Source organism: Rhodnius prolixus, unplaced genomic scaffold, assembly GCF_049639745.1.
Source record: "Rhodnius prolixus isolate KJV_2025 unplaced genomic scaffold, Rpr scaffold_1, whole genome shotgun sequence".
Taxonomy (NCBI): domain Eukaryota; kingdom Metazoa; phylum Arthropoda; class Insecta; order Hemiptera; family Reduviidae; genus Rhodnius; species Rhodnius prolixus.
In genome coordinates, this window is record NW_027411581.1 from 31,772,247 (window position 1) to 31,785,973 (window position 13,727).

General features: G+C 34.0%; 2 protein-coding genes across 3 annotated transcripts in view; one reads left to right on the forward strand and one right to left on the reverse strand.

The window, feature by feature from the left end:
* rig (gem nuclear organelle associated protein rigor mortis) overlaps window positions 1-896 on the reverse strand; it is a 23,326-nt gene extending 22,430 nt beyond the window's left edge. Inside the window, exons 1-2 of the mRNA XM_074137042.1 lie at window positions 301-896; window positions 3-231 (exon numbers count right to left, since the gene is read on the reverse strand). Coding sequence (XP_073993143.1) covers window positions 3-231; window positions 301-621 — 550 coding nt within the window. The 5' untranslated portion in view covers window positions 622-896. The remainder of the gene's footprint in view (window positions 1-2; window positions 232-300) is intronic.
* Window positions 888-12,618, forward strand: LOC141458759 (xaa-Pro aminopeptidase 3). 2 transcript variants are annotated; one of them, XM_074137169.1, is made up of 8 exons: window positions 888-1,043; window positions 4,672-4,832; window positions 4,895-5,195; window positions 10,193-10,371; window positions 10,483-10,786; window positions 10,923-11,164; window positions 11,342-11,462; window positions 12,406-12,618. In XM_074137169.1, exons 1-8 carry the CDS (start codon window positions 1,010-1,012, stop codon window positions 12,561-12,563), a joined length of 1,500 nt encoding a protein of 499 aa, XP_073993270.1. In that variant the 5' UTR covers window positions 888-1,009; the 3' UTR covers window positions 12,564-12,618. The 2 variants fall into 2 exon arrangements, with proteins under 2 accessions (XP_073993270.1, XP_073993281.1); XM_074137180.1 differs by having other exon boundaries at window positions 961-1,043; window positions 4,905-5,195.
* Window positions 12,619-13,727: the final 1,109 nt, after the last annotated feature.

Here is a 13,727-nt window from a genome sequence, read left to right on the forward strand (position 1 = left end):
ACCTTTAATGTTGTAAATGGCAATTAGTCCTGCTTTGGCACCTACTGCTATTATATCCTTGTTATGAGGGCAACATGAAATACATAAGGGTAATATCTTTGAACCAACAAACAGTCTTTTGATTGTGTTACTCAGCAAATCCCAGCAAACTATATTTCCAAGATCAGTTATAGAAACTATAAGATTTGGATTAGCCCGAGACCAATCAACGCCAACTATCTTATGACCATCCTAAAAAAATTAATGATTGTTATTATTTGTGATAAAACGAAGGTATTTGAATTTAGGAGAGGTACTTACTTGATGTCCTGAATGAGATAATATGAGTGACTGATTAAGCCAGTCCCACACATGAACCGTACCATCATCACTACACGAAACTAAATGATTTTTGAAATTTTCAGAAGAAGAGGGTGAGAAAGCGATCGCACTAACTCTCTCCTTGTGAGCCATTGGAATAAAAACTGGCTGAATCTCACATTGCTTCACGAAGTTTGTAGTAGGCCTTAAAATTACCAATTCATGCTTGGCTCCGTAAGCAACTGCAGTTCCTTCATCATTACAAGCTAAAATATTACTTAAATACCAGCTAGGTGAAGGAGGAATTGTGATTTCTCCCATGATTAAATCGAATAACAGTTAACACAAGTTCTACACTTCACTTGCAAGTTCAAACGTGTAGGCCTCGGCTCCCTTATACTTGATGTTAGAAGAGAATCATTAGATTCAATTTAAAACAATAAATAGAATTTTCATGCATTAATAAAACCTGAATAAAATATTACGAATGTTCTTAAAAAATATGAACTACACATCAACAAGTAAGTTAAATTTCCACAGATGAAAATAAAAATTTAAGAGCTTTTTCTCAATGGCGGGATTATTAAGGGCGGAAACACCTGTTCTCTAAAGTATTATTTTCACAAAACGTAACCTCAAGCTTTCAATTTATGGAAGGTTATTTCGTATGTAAATAGATTGCGGCACATTTGTATTTTGTACTACAAAGATGAAGTTCTTTAGGTTGAATCGTGGATTAAACTGTAAGTAACAGATATTATTGACATAACATAATTTAGAACAAAACAACTGCGATTATAGAATTGAGAGCATTTTCTTTAAGACCACTCATTCATTAAGTACCTTTTTAAAGATTTTGAAAATAAACCATTAAAATCGCTGTGACTATGATTATACAATTTCGACAAAATATTAAATCGAGTGCTCATCGGTATTAATTATTAAAAACGTTCTGGGCATTAATCAGTAGAGGTTTGCTCAATCAAGTGCCCCCTGTAAAACCAAGTACACGCCAGACAATGCACCTATATTGTTCGCTATTCAGCGTGATTGTACAATACATTTTTATGTTACAGAGACACATATCATGAAGTTATTTACTAAGTGTTTATCTCCAGAATATTATGCTGTTAAAAAAACAAAAAAAAAGCCTTAAAATTTACTTGTTTAATGATTTTAATTGCAGTTGAGTACTATTTGGTAATTTAATCCCTTTTCACATCAAATTAGATTGATTGTCATCTGTTTTCAGGCTTCGTTTTAGTTTCGGCGCGTTTAACAGATCTTTTTAATAATTAATTATTATAATTCAAGAACATATGATAAATTTTTAATAAATTTAACAGAATTTAGATAGGAGTAGGTTATTATTTTTTTTATTAGGTTTAAAATTTCCTGTAGGAAATTTCTTCAGGAAATATACAATAGGCAAAAAAAGTATTTGCACACCCTGTTATTTTAAGTTTTCATATAAAAAAAAATTCGCTTTTTTACCCAAATTACGTTTATTTAACTTCTTAAATCAAGCACTATAAGATGATAAATAAAAATATGCAAAAGAGTCAAATAAATTAAGTATAAAGAACATAATGTTATTTTATACTGCAAAAAAAGTATTTGCACACCTAGTTAAACATTGCAAAAACTAATTTGGTTGACCCATAACCAATCATAACTTTGTCCTTAATATTTAGTGTGCATCCCTTTAGCTTCAATTACGGCTTGTAACGCCTTGGCATTGATTCAACTAAATTTCTTGTCACCTCATCTGATAAATTGTTCCAGGAATCAACTAACACCTGTCTTAAGTGCTCCTTACTTGTAATAGAGGTCTGGCGGACTTTCCTGTCCAGAATATGCCACAGATTTTCAATTGGGTTCAGGTCAGGTGATTGAGGTGGGTTCAGTAATCTTGTTGGGGCATTATAAAGGAGCCATTCTTTTGTAATGTTGGCCGTATGTTCTGGATGGTTATCCTGCTGGAAATGAAAATCGTTCTCCAAACCTAATTTTACAGCACTTGCCTTCAAGTTGCCTCGCAACACCTCCACCTAAGACCGAGCTGTCATTATGCCCTCAATAACTTCTAAATTACCCACCCCAGAATAAGCCATACTGCCCCAAACCAAGATATTTCCTCCTCCATGCTTAACAGTTTTTAATATAATTTTTGTATTCAAACCAGTATTATTTCTTCTCCAGATTGTTATTATATTTTGTGGTTTAAAAACCTCAATCTTGCTTCCATCAGAAAAAAATAATTTTTTCCCGAGATTCTATAGGTTTTTTAACAAATTCTTTGGCGAACTCAAGATGTTTTTTCCTATTAACCTCACTAATATATGGCTTTTTTAAGGGTCGCCTGCCTCGTATACCTTTATTGTGAACGAAGTTTCTTATTGTTTGAGGTGTAACCGTCTTTCCTGAACAAGACGCCAGGTCATGCGCAAGTTTTTGAGCGCTGTGAGTTGGTTTCCTCAGCGCGTCTTTGACGACCTTCCTCCTCTCCCGTTCATTTAAGGCTCTTGGTCGACCTGTTCGCTGCTTATTTTCTGTTGTTCCTCTTTCAATGATATACCTCACTGTTGAGAACGATAAATTTACTTTATTTCCGATTTCTCTATTACTGTTTCCAGCACGATGTAATATAAGCACTTCCTGTCTCACACTCACAGGAATTTTTCTAGATTTTGGAGCCATCTCAATGCACTAGTTGAAAACACAATAAAAACTAATGAATCTAGTAAAGAGAGTATAGACAGTACCAAAGGTGACGTTAATCCTCTTTTGTTAGGGCATTTGTTTTATTTACATGTCAAGAGATCCCAAATTACAGCTGTGCAAATACTTTTTTTGCAGTATAAAATAACATTATGTGGTTTATACTTAATTTATTTGACTCTTTTGCACATTTATATTTATCATCTTATAGTGTTTGATTTAAGAAGTTAAATAAACGTAATTTGGGTAAAAAAGTGAATTTTTTTTATATGAAACCTTAAAATAACAGGGTGTGCAAATACTTTTTTTGCCTATTGTATATATAAGTCCATACAGAAATATTGTCTCAGCGTTTATGAATTCGAAAAAAGAAAGTTTAATTAGGTTTATTTGAGAAAAGCACAGTGAGGCTGGGGAATAGATTAATGGTGAGACTAATGGTGGCTGGTCCACTAGGGGATTCAAGAGGAGTAAATGATTTACCAAAACATGTGTCTCAAGTAAATTTAGTTATTTACTTTTGAATATGCAGGATTAAAAAAAGCTCACAGTTTCTTCTGTTTGAAACAGTTTTTTATTTTTTATGTGATTCTGTAATAAATGCAAATCAGGTGCAAGCTCTCACCTAACTTTTTCTTTATCGCGATTAACGTAAGCAGATTTTTCGGAAATTGCAAATTGAGCGAAGAACTCTGCAAAAACACCACATTTATACTTTTAAAAGGAGTTTCCGCTCCTTATTTTCCTTAAATTTGGAATTCTATTTGATTTTGATTAATACGAGTATTATATTGCGCTTATAACTCTGCGGCCATTGCACCACAAAAAAAGATGAGGATAATGAGACTGCAAGTTATAAGTGGAAGCCTTAAGAAATATTTAGGAAACAATTTCAAATACAGTATAAATTCGTACTATGCAATAATAATACCAAGTTAAGAAAAATCATTGCATGACGACAGACCAAGTATCATATTTTAACTCCTGCGATTTTTCGATTTTGAGCTACGCTGACCACATACGACCAATTTGTAAGAACCACTTTTGCTGAGGACCTCAAAACAGATGTTTCAAGTGAAAACTCATAAACTAAAATGTGTATGATTACAGTGTCTTCTCTTAGAGGGGTAAGAGAAAGTAAAGTGTTCATATTTTACATAGATCGGTTTTCGTAATCGAAAGCATTGTTCAACAATTTCTGTCTTCGTCGTTCAGTATATGACGGCAGTGACTTGGGCTTTATCTAAAAATAGTATCGCACTTGGCAGTTATTATTTTTTATTAATTAGGCGTGCAAAATCTGTGTTATTGGCCCACAGAGCTCTTTTTACTGTCGGCTTCCGGACAGTGTTCTCTCGTTATAGATATCAGGGCCCTTCACCGAACAGTGAGCTGTAAGAAGCTCCCTAGGAAGAGAATTCTAACGGTAGTAGGCAGCCCTCGAATACCCGGTACCATCGCGAGAACTAACAACTCTGCTAATCTCTTCTCTATTTGGTTGTTATCGGTGAGAAAGAAAACATAATAATTTATGTTTGCCAATCTAATGTACACTTCCTAAAGATTCACATGTGAAAAAATTAACTGAATGTAAGAATTATTCTACATTTGTTACCACTCGAAATATTATTTTCTGATTTGCTTTTTTAGGGCAATTATATCCTTGTTTTTTAAATATAAGAGAAAGTACCATTTTGAGAAGAAAACTGAGCGATCATGGAATAAAAGTTAGAACACCATTAAGTGGAATAACCAGAACTTTAGGACAACCATCACCTGACAGTCATCCTCACTTGTTAAAAGCAAATGAAGTAAGTTATCTTTGCACATAATAAAGTTGCCAATGAGAACTACCATTGTAGCTGATTTATAGCTGGTTCCAGGTTTTACTGTGAAAGATTTTATTGAAAGACGAGAAAAGCTTGTAATGGAAATATTGAAGTTTAAGTCTGGCATATTCCAAGTTATACTAGTGCCTTCTTCACCCATTCATTATATGACAGAAAAAATACCTTATGTATTTAGACAAAACACAGATTTCAGATATTTAACTGGATGTCTGGAACCTGATAGTGCATTACTTATAGTGATTGAGTCAGAGAATAAATTTAGATCTACATTATTTCTGAGGGAAAAAAATAATCACTCAGAACTGTGGGAAGGACCACGAACAGGTAGCGTTATTACATCTAATTAATTTATTATGAATTGAATGGTAGCCCATAAAAGCCTCCTAGCAGAAATTTCTATATCGTTTAGGTGATAGGTTACCTTTTTACGTAGACTTAGGCTTTGCGATGAACGTTAGATAACGGAAATTAAAAATTCGAATATTTATTTCTAAAGGGTGTTCATTTTAAACGGCTCAAATGCATTTCATGCTAAAGCGGTTGATCTGATCAAAAAATAATAGAGGAAAAATTTGTTGCCCGTCACCTCTATTTTCAGAATATGAGACTTGATTTCAGATTCCTGATCGCGTACGCGGCAGACGCGCATCCAAAAGTAAGGGTACTCAGATGACCCCCATTTTCATATACACAGTTTTACGAGTATACGAGGGGGTACCCAAAAAAAACCGGAATTATTTTTTAAAAGCTATTTATTTACAAATTTTTTACAGAACAACCTTATCCCCTTCAAAATACTCTCCATTACAACTAATACATTTGTCCCACCGGTGCTTCCACTGTTCGAAACATTTTTTGTAGTCATCTTTAGAAATGGCTGACAGCTCCTTCTTCGTTTTTTTCTTGACCTCTTCAATGTTGTCAAATCGGTGACCTTTCATGCCCTTTTTCATGCGTGGAAATAAGAAAAAGTCGCACGGAGCCAGGTCAGGCGAGTAAGGAGCGTGGGGCAGCGGAACCATGCCATTTTTAGCCAAAAACTGTGTAACAGAGATGGCTATGTGTGCAGGTGCATTGTCGTGGTGGAAGAACCAGTCTCCTGTTTGCCACAAATCGGGTCTTTTTTGGCGAACACTATTGCGCAATCTTTTCAAAACTTCCAAATACAAGGTTTGATTGACGGTCTGACCTGGGGGGACAAACTCTGAATGGACTACGCCTGTGGCATCAAAAAAGCAAATCAGCATTGTTTTGATGTTTGACTTGACTTGACGACATTTTTTTGGTCGGGGTGAAGATGACGTCTTCCATTGGCTCGACTGTTGCTTTGTTTCTGGGTCATAACCATAGCACCATGACTCATCACCAGTAATGACCTTTGACAGAAAGTCTGGATCAGTTTCAAGCTGTTGTTTCAAAGCACGACATGTTTCAACTCGATGTTCTTTTTGATTGTCAGTCAGAACTCGAGGAACAAACTTGGCAGGCAGCAACCCTTTTCATCCCCAAATCTTCCGTTAAAATTCGCTGAACCGAGCTCCAAGATAACCCACTACTCTCTGACAGTTGATCAATTGTCTGTCGACGTTCTGTGAACACCAGCTCTCGAATTTTTTCAACATTTTCGTCGATTCGGGCAGTTGATGGACGTCCAGAACGAGGTTTGTCATCAATCGACATGTCGCCATTTTTAAACCGAGTAAACCACTCGTATACTTGAGTTTTTCCCATAGCGTCATCTTTGTAAGCTGTTTTCAACATTAAAACACTTTCAGCAGCATTTTTGCCGAGTAGAAAACAAAATTTCAGAGCTGCACGTTGTTCACTTAAACTTGCCATCATAAAAAACGAAAAAAGAACAAAACAGCGCTGGTAAAAACAATCACTGCAGATGAACAGAACAAGCCAGGCAGACAACACAGGCAGGACTGAACTGGCAAGGAATTGCGCTATACACGTCTAGCGGCAGAAATGCGTACTACATAAGCTCCATGCGCGGCAACGCAATTCCGGTTATTTTTGGGTACCCCCTCGTACAAAGTTATGAAAGGAACCGGAAACCGCAGTTCGATGTATAAATTAAAGGTGCTAGGCCATTTCAAAATCTGATATATATTAATCACATTTCAATTTTTTAACTATTTATCAAAGATGAAGAAGAACACGTGATAGGTCATTTTTATGTATTTTTTCATCTCCTTTCTACTGAAAATATTGTCAAGGCAGTAAAGCTACTATTTTTCTTAATATCGGGAAATAAAAAGTTTTCTGGGTGATTTTATAAGCAATAATCAAATTTTAAGAGCTTTAGATGTTCACAAGTATAGACAAAAGGGCTAAAAAATAATTTTACATCGGTTTTAAATAATTTTACAAGAACGTTTAATACTTTTTTGGTAATTTTGGGATAGTTGCATTTAATTACCCAAAAAATTTGAAATCTTCCTTCACATATTTAAATGTTCAATATCTTACATTTAAAGGTTCCAACTTATTCCTTAATTTACCAAATAATGGACTTTACGCAGCTTGTGCAGCATGTATTGTGCCTTCAATCCTATTGCATTGTGTTTTAATATGGGGATTGCGTTAATCTTGATCAGGTGCAGGTTGCCTACTTTAAAGGATTGCTGGGTCTTATCCGTTCGACTCCCTCTGTCGCTGTCCGATTGGAAACAGGAGTTTTTGCAATGGCGAGTAATGTTCTGTAATATCTTTTAGGATGGCTAAAACAATGGGGAATCATGGACGATAGCAGACTTCCCGAAATAGTGCTTTTGGAAACCTTTAGCCATTGTAACACTGATAAAAAGTTTAATTGGGTCTGGATCTTAATTGGTCTAGTTGATCTGTTACAATTTAAGGGTTGCTCCAATCTAGTCGACTTTGTTCGTCTGAATTCCTTAACGAGGGGCGATATTCCTCGGGCTATTAGGTCGGCGGAAACCTGTCAGAGAACTAATGACCGGGACCTCCTCCCCGAACCACATTTAGGGATTTTTATGGAGCTTCAGTTCTGACTGAGGGCGCACAGCCATACTTATTAGTAAATGATTCGTCATTTGGGATGACTCGTCTGTATGCGCAGTTGACGTTGGCTGGAAGAATCATAGCTAAATTTATATTAAAGAGAAATAAGCACATTATTATGTGTGACAAAAAGTTCAAAAGTTGTGACGCAAACGATAATATTGCACATTTGTTGCTGCACTGTGTTCTAGATTTTCTCTCATAAGACAAGATTTCCCTACTCTCATAGATGCCACGGTTGTAAGAAAATTAAGATTTATCCTGAATAAACAAAATAAATTTGATATTTGTAAAGTCTATCTTTTTATTAATATAATGACTAAAAGAGGTCAAAAGTGAGGATTTAAAAAACAATCTGTGCAAGTGTTGAATTTTAGGTGAGAATGTTTCTATCATCAACTCAACTTTTTCTTTTTTAAAACTGCTCAAAATAAAGTTTTTGTACCTAATTGGTTTTGAGCTAAGTGGTGAAACTTAAAAATGGTTCTTGGATAATTGTGAAATATATCTACTCTTGTAACCAGTTGAGCTATATATAATGAATAAAGAATGGAATAGAATAGATAAACCTTCTCTAATCAAGAAGTAATTTTAAGTTCCCTCCCTTCATCCGTGACTTTGGAAGTGTATCGAAGAAGTAGCAGGAAGTAGTATTTAGAGTGAGATTTGTAGTCTGGCATGTGTATCGGAGGGTTTCATAGTGTAATGTGCCAGTCCCTCTGAAGAATGACTGGAAGAGAGGATACGTACATAACCTGTCAGATCAATTCGATTCAGTTGCCTATTTTCGATGTAAGGAATGTAGATCATTGTAAGGGATACACGCCTAGTGGGGAAAAGGAAGCTAGTGGGAAAACCTTGAACATTGTAAAACCTCCCTAGTCGTTTTAGTAAATAATCCTCTAGCTTGTAGTTATTTTCAAGTACAGATTGCTGATTTCTTTACATTTCTAGAGGTATCCGTGATGCATTTTTGAATTGATAGAAAGTGGCGACAATTGATCCTTTCGGCCAGATTTGCTTGGTCACTTTCTTACCTCAAGGCTTTGACTTGACTTGGCATTCCAGCTTAGAGCACTATGCAAGTCTCGTTGCCTCATAAGGGACCAGGCTCATTCTGCACGACTTTCTCATTAGACGCTTTGGTTTTAATTAACTCCAGACAGTTTTTGGGCCCATTCGTGGCTGGATTTCAGAATTCAGTCGAACCAGACATTATTATCAACAAGGCAAACCTTAGATAGACCCGCCAAGTACCCTGGTTTATGAGAATGCTGTACCTTCTTCGGTTACCCTCTGAGCTATATCCTCCTCCCACATTCTCTGAGATTTTTATTAAAATTTTCGCCTTCATTCGACGTATTAAGGGCTACTGAACGCTTGTTGATTGCCTCTTAATTCTGCGCTTGATTGGCAAGAAGAGTAGGTGAAGTAGCACTAATTACGTTTCAATCTGGAAGAGTAAAAAAACAAAAATGCATCCATGTCCTTGACTTTTTTATGGAATTAAATTTGAATTTGTATCATTTTTGAGTTCGTCATTAATGATACAACCTATAGCTTGTTTCCTTAGTTCATGTTTGCGATTTAATTAAAATAAAATATAAATTGTTGCCTTTGCTCTTTGTTGTTCATTGAGTTAATAATATCCTTTCTAATCAGTCTGATTAAATATTATATTGTACATGTGTATAAAACTAAATTACTAAAAAAATAAATTTAGTTATCTAATTGAAGACAAAGGAGCAATGGTTTTTAATGCTTTCTATTTAATAGAAATCAAGGAGTGTGTGGAAAAAAGTAAATGATTACAAAAATTAAATAACTGAATAATGAGGTAAAATTAAGTAATTTATGTTTATGCAGTTTTTCAATAGTTTAATAGCGATTGTTATTGAAAGTACCATTTAAATGAAAATATCATCATTAGAAGAAATTTTTGTTTACCTTTCAGCCTGTCTCTGACTTTTTTGTATATATATTGAAAGTTCCTCGAAAGGCCAGAAAAGTACGCTAAAAATTTAACTTTCTTGATTTCTAATTTAGGTCCGACTACCTTTGCTTGGTTGCATTATTTGATTTGGAGAGTATTAACATTCGTACAATATTTGATTGAATCAGTATACATTTTGTCCAAAAATTAAAATTAAATTAATAACACAATAATATTTATGCTGATAGTTCTTGAGCCTGCTATTGAGAGAGAGTTTCCTAGAAGGAAAACTAAACTAATTTCCAATGCACCATTCCAACCCTGTTTCAGGAAACATAACCACTCTTCATTCTTACAGGAGTCGAAATAGCTCCTGATGTGTTTGGAGTTGACGATGCAAAGCCTTTTCAAGAGCTGGAAAATGTGCTTAGAGATATTGGCAATAAAAACGTTACTTTATGGTATGATGCTTTGAATCCTGTAAACGCTGTAGTTCATAGATGTGTCGCATCTTTTCTTTCTGACAAAGGAGAGAAGGTTGTATAAATTTTGTTGATTTTTTTTTTTAACATTTATTGGTGAGAAATTAAAAACGTTTAATTGAAACTTTTTCAATTTTTTTGTATTAAGTTGATGTATTGTTTGAAGGAATTATTTGAAGTACGTCAGAAAATTCATGAACTTAGAGTTGTGAAGTCATTAGCTGAACAAGAATTGATGATAAAATCAGCTGAAATAGCTTCTGATGCAATAAAATTAACATTAATGAGTACAAAACCTGGAGTTACTGAACATCAGTTGTTTGCTACTGTCGACTATCATTGCCGAATGAAAGGAGCAGAATTTCTGGCGTATCCTCCAGTTGTTGCTGCAGGAGATAACGCTAATATTATACACTACATAAATAATTCTCAACAAATTAAAAAGGAAGACCTTATTCTGATGGATGCAGGCAATTAATGTTTTTATTTGTCCTTAGTATTTAATTTAAATAGTAATTAAATACGAATTATTGGTTAAATATTTTCCGATTTTTTTTTTTAACTGAAAAAGAAAATTAGACCGTTAATACTACATTTTTATTTTAGGATGTGAACTCCATGGCTATTGTAGTGACATAACAAGAACGTGGCCTGCTAGTGGAAGTTTTTCTCCTTTTCAGCGAACCTTGTACGATGTAGTTTTAAGTGTACAATTAGATCTTATATCATCATGTAGAGATATTTCTTCTTTAGACCACTTATTCACTATTATGTGTAAATTACTTGGTCGAAGACTAAAAGAGGCCCATGTGCTTTCAAAAGCAGCAAGTAATCTGACTTTAGAACAAGTAAGTACATAATTTATTCAGATACAAATTTAATGGGCAATTTATAAGTAAAATCAGAATTAGTTATTAATTACCGTGGGATTATATAAACTTTTTTCCTTTAAATACTTACTTTGTTAAAGCATATCTCATCAAAATTGTTGATTAACTACTGTTTTTCTTCTAACGTTGCATTAGATAGCATTTAAATTATGTCCACATCATGTGGGGCATTATTTGGGAATGGACGTTCATGATACTGCAACAGTACCAAGAAAAGCCCAACTTAAGGAAGGCATGATTATCACAGTGGAGCCAGGTAATTCATATAAACTTAAATTAACTTACGTTTTCTGAATGTTCAGTAATAAAAAGTATTTATTACATATCCTAGATTAGAGCATTTCGAGTTGAGGGAATTTTAAATATGTCGGTAGAACATGAATAAAATATTTGATAGGGGAAAATATTTCTTGCACAAACGTGGCTTGTGATCCTGCACCCTAATTAGTTAGTGCTATTATTATTTCCAATTATTTTACTCCTAAGGATTAGGTAGCAGCCCTATGCATACATCTTCTCTAGTGAGAAAATGTGAGTGAGTAGATAATAGCCAGCTAGAGTTTGCTCTTCATTAAGAATATTTGTTCTGCTATAACTGTTCTCCACGCTTAGAGAAATCCGATGAAGAAGTGACAATTCAGTTAGTAAATAAAAAATATTTGATTCAAAGTAACGAGAAAAGTAAAAAAAAAAAATCTTGTAAGTCCATTCACTCTATTTCTTGCAAAATTCCCAATGTCTAATGTTTTATATACATTAGAATTTTCTATTGTAATGTATCTTCTATATCTTCATTTTTCGAAGAAACCAATGCACAACTCTGAAACGTTAATTTGTACCCAGAACTATCCTAAAACAAATTATCCATGAAAAATGTTTTACATAAAATATAGGTCTACGTGTGCGTAAAGCATTTAAAAAGTGTTTAGAAAAAAATCGTCGTAGCCATTTTTGAGAAAATCTTAAATAAGTGATTAATCTTAACAGTAAAGTGGAACATTCAGTGGAGTAATTTTCTTCAAACTTAGCAAAATGTTGAAAGTTCTGTAGGAACTGTTTGAAAGGCCCCGTTTTTTGGAAAGTATTAAATTGATCTAAAATGGAATGAAATTTTATTTCTTTCATGACTCAGATTTTAGCGAATGACTCATAATAATGCATACTATTAGGAAGCTAGTATTTATTAACTGTGATTTCAGGTCTCTATATTAACAGTACGAATATTCTTACCAAACCAGAATTTAGAGGAATTGGAATAAGAATTGAAGATGACGTATTATTTACTAATAAAGGACCGAAAGTAATATCAACCTGTCCAAAATCTGTTGACGAAATTGAAAATTTATGCAAACGGTAACACGATTATAAACGAAAAAAAGACAAATAAAAATTTTTAAGTGACTTTTTTCTTACACGTTAGTTCTTATATTTACAATTACAGTTATAATAAATATTAAGTCAACAAAAATGAGAAAAAAGTTTAAATATTACCATTTTAGTTGCTTTAGATTTTCATTTAATGAATCAAGTAAGATAGATGAAATTGACAGTTTCTCCACTGAGGAATAGATAAATCATTTTAAATTAAAAAAGAAAAGTAAGTGGCTAGTTGTTTTGAAGAAATTTTTATTATAATATTATTAGAAAGATCGTCTTGTCTCTGCCTTTGAAGAGGAGCTGAATTGCCACTTGCTGGAAGGGACTTACAGATATGGTATTAGTTTCTTCTCGGATTGCCAGGAGCCATCAAAGCTGTTATTGTTTGCCAAGCTGCTTTCAGTTCTTTTGGAGCATGGAATATTTTATCAGTTTCCTGATCCCCTGAATTTAGGGATCGAGATGGCTGATAAGGTCTCAGTCCTTTCCTTATGTCCGTTAACCATCATCTTAATATCAGTCATACTGTAGCTTCCAATTCTTTAGACTCTGTAAGTACATATTAAATATATCTACTAAGTCATTCCAGTAGATACATTATCATACATCTGATCATGAAGATGTGATCATGGTGGTCCTAAACTCACTCTGTCAGACTCCAGGAATGTCTCATGACTATTCTATTAAGCTTTTATTTATTGTAGTATTATGCAATACTCTTATTGATACTAACTAACAAATTTCATTACGCATCACCAATTAGAGTTTCAAATAAGAGCATTATTTTGAGCATTGACTAAGTATGTAAGTATCGTACAAGACCATGAATCAACAGTCCTATCAAAATAAATAAGCATATTTTTTTGAAATGGTTTCGTTTGGAATCTTTTTCAGCTGTCTATCTCTGAAGATGCTTCTGATGAAGGGCACTAATGATTCCCGACCTTGAAGCAAGAATCAAATGGTTCTTTAAGGTTTTTAATGACTGAAGCACTCTTTGTCTTAAAAAAAACTTTCTTCTCTTTTACCTGAAACATTGTTTTCTGGGCAAAAAGGAACGCTTATGTAACTGCACATTAAAGTACTGCTTAATTTGCAGTTATCACTCACTAAATGTCCCTAAATGCCCAGGAATTGTCATTGA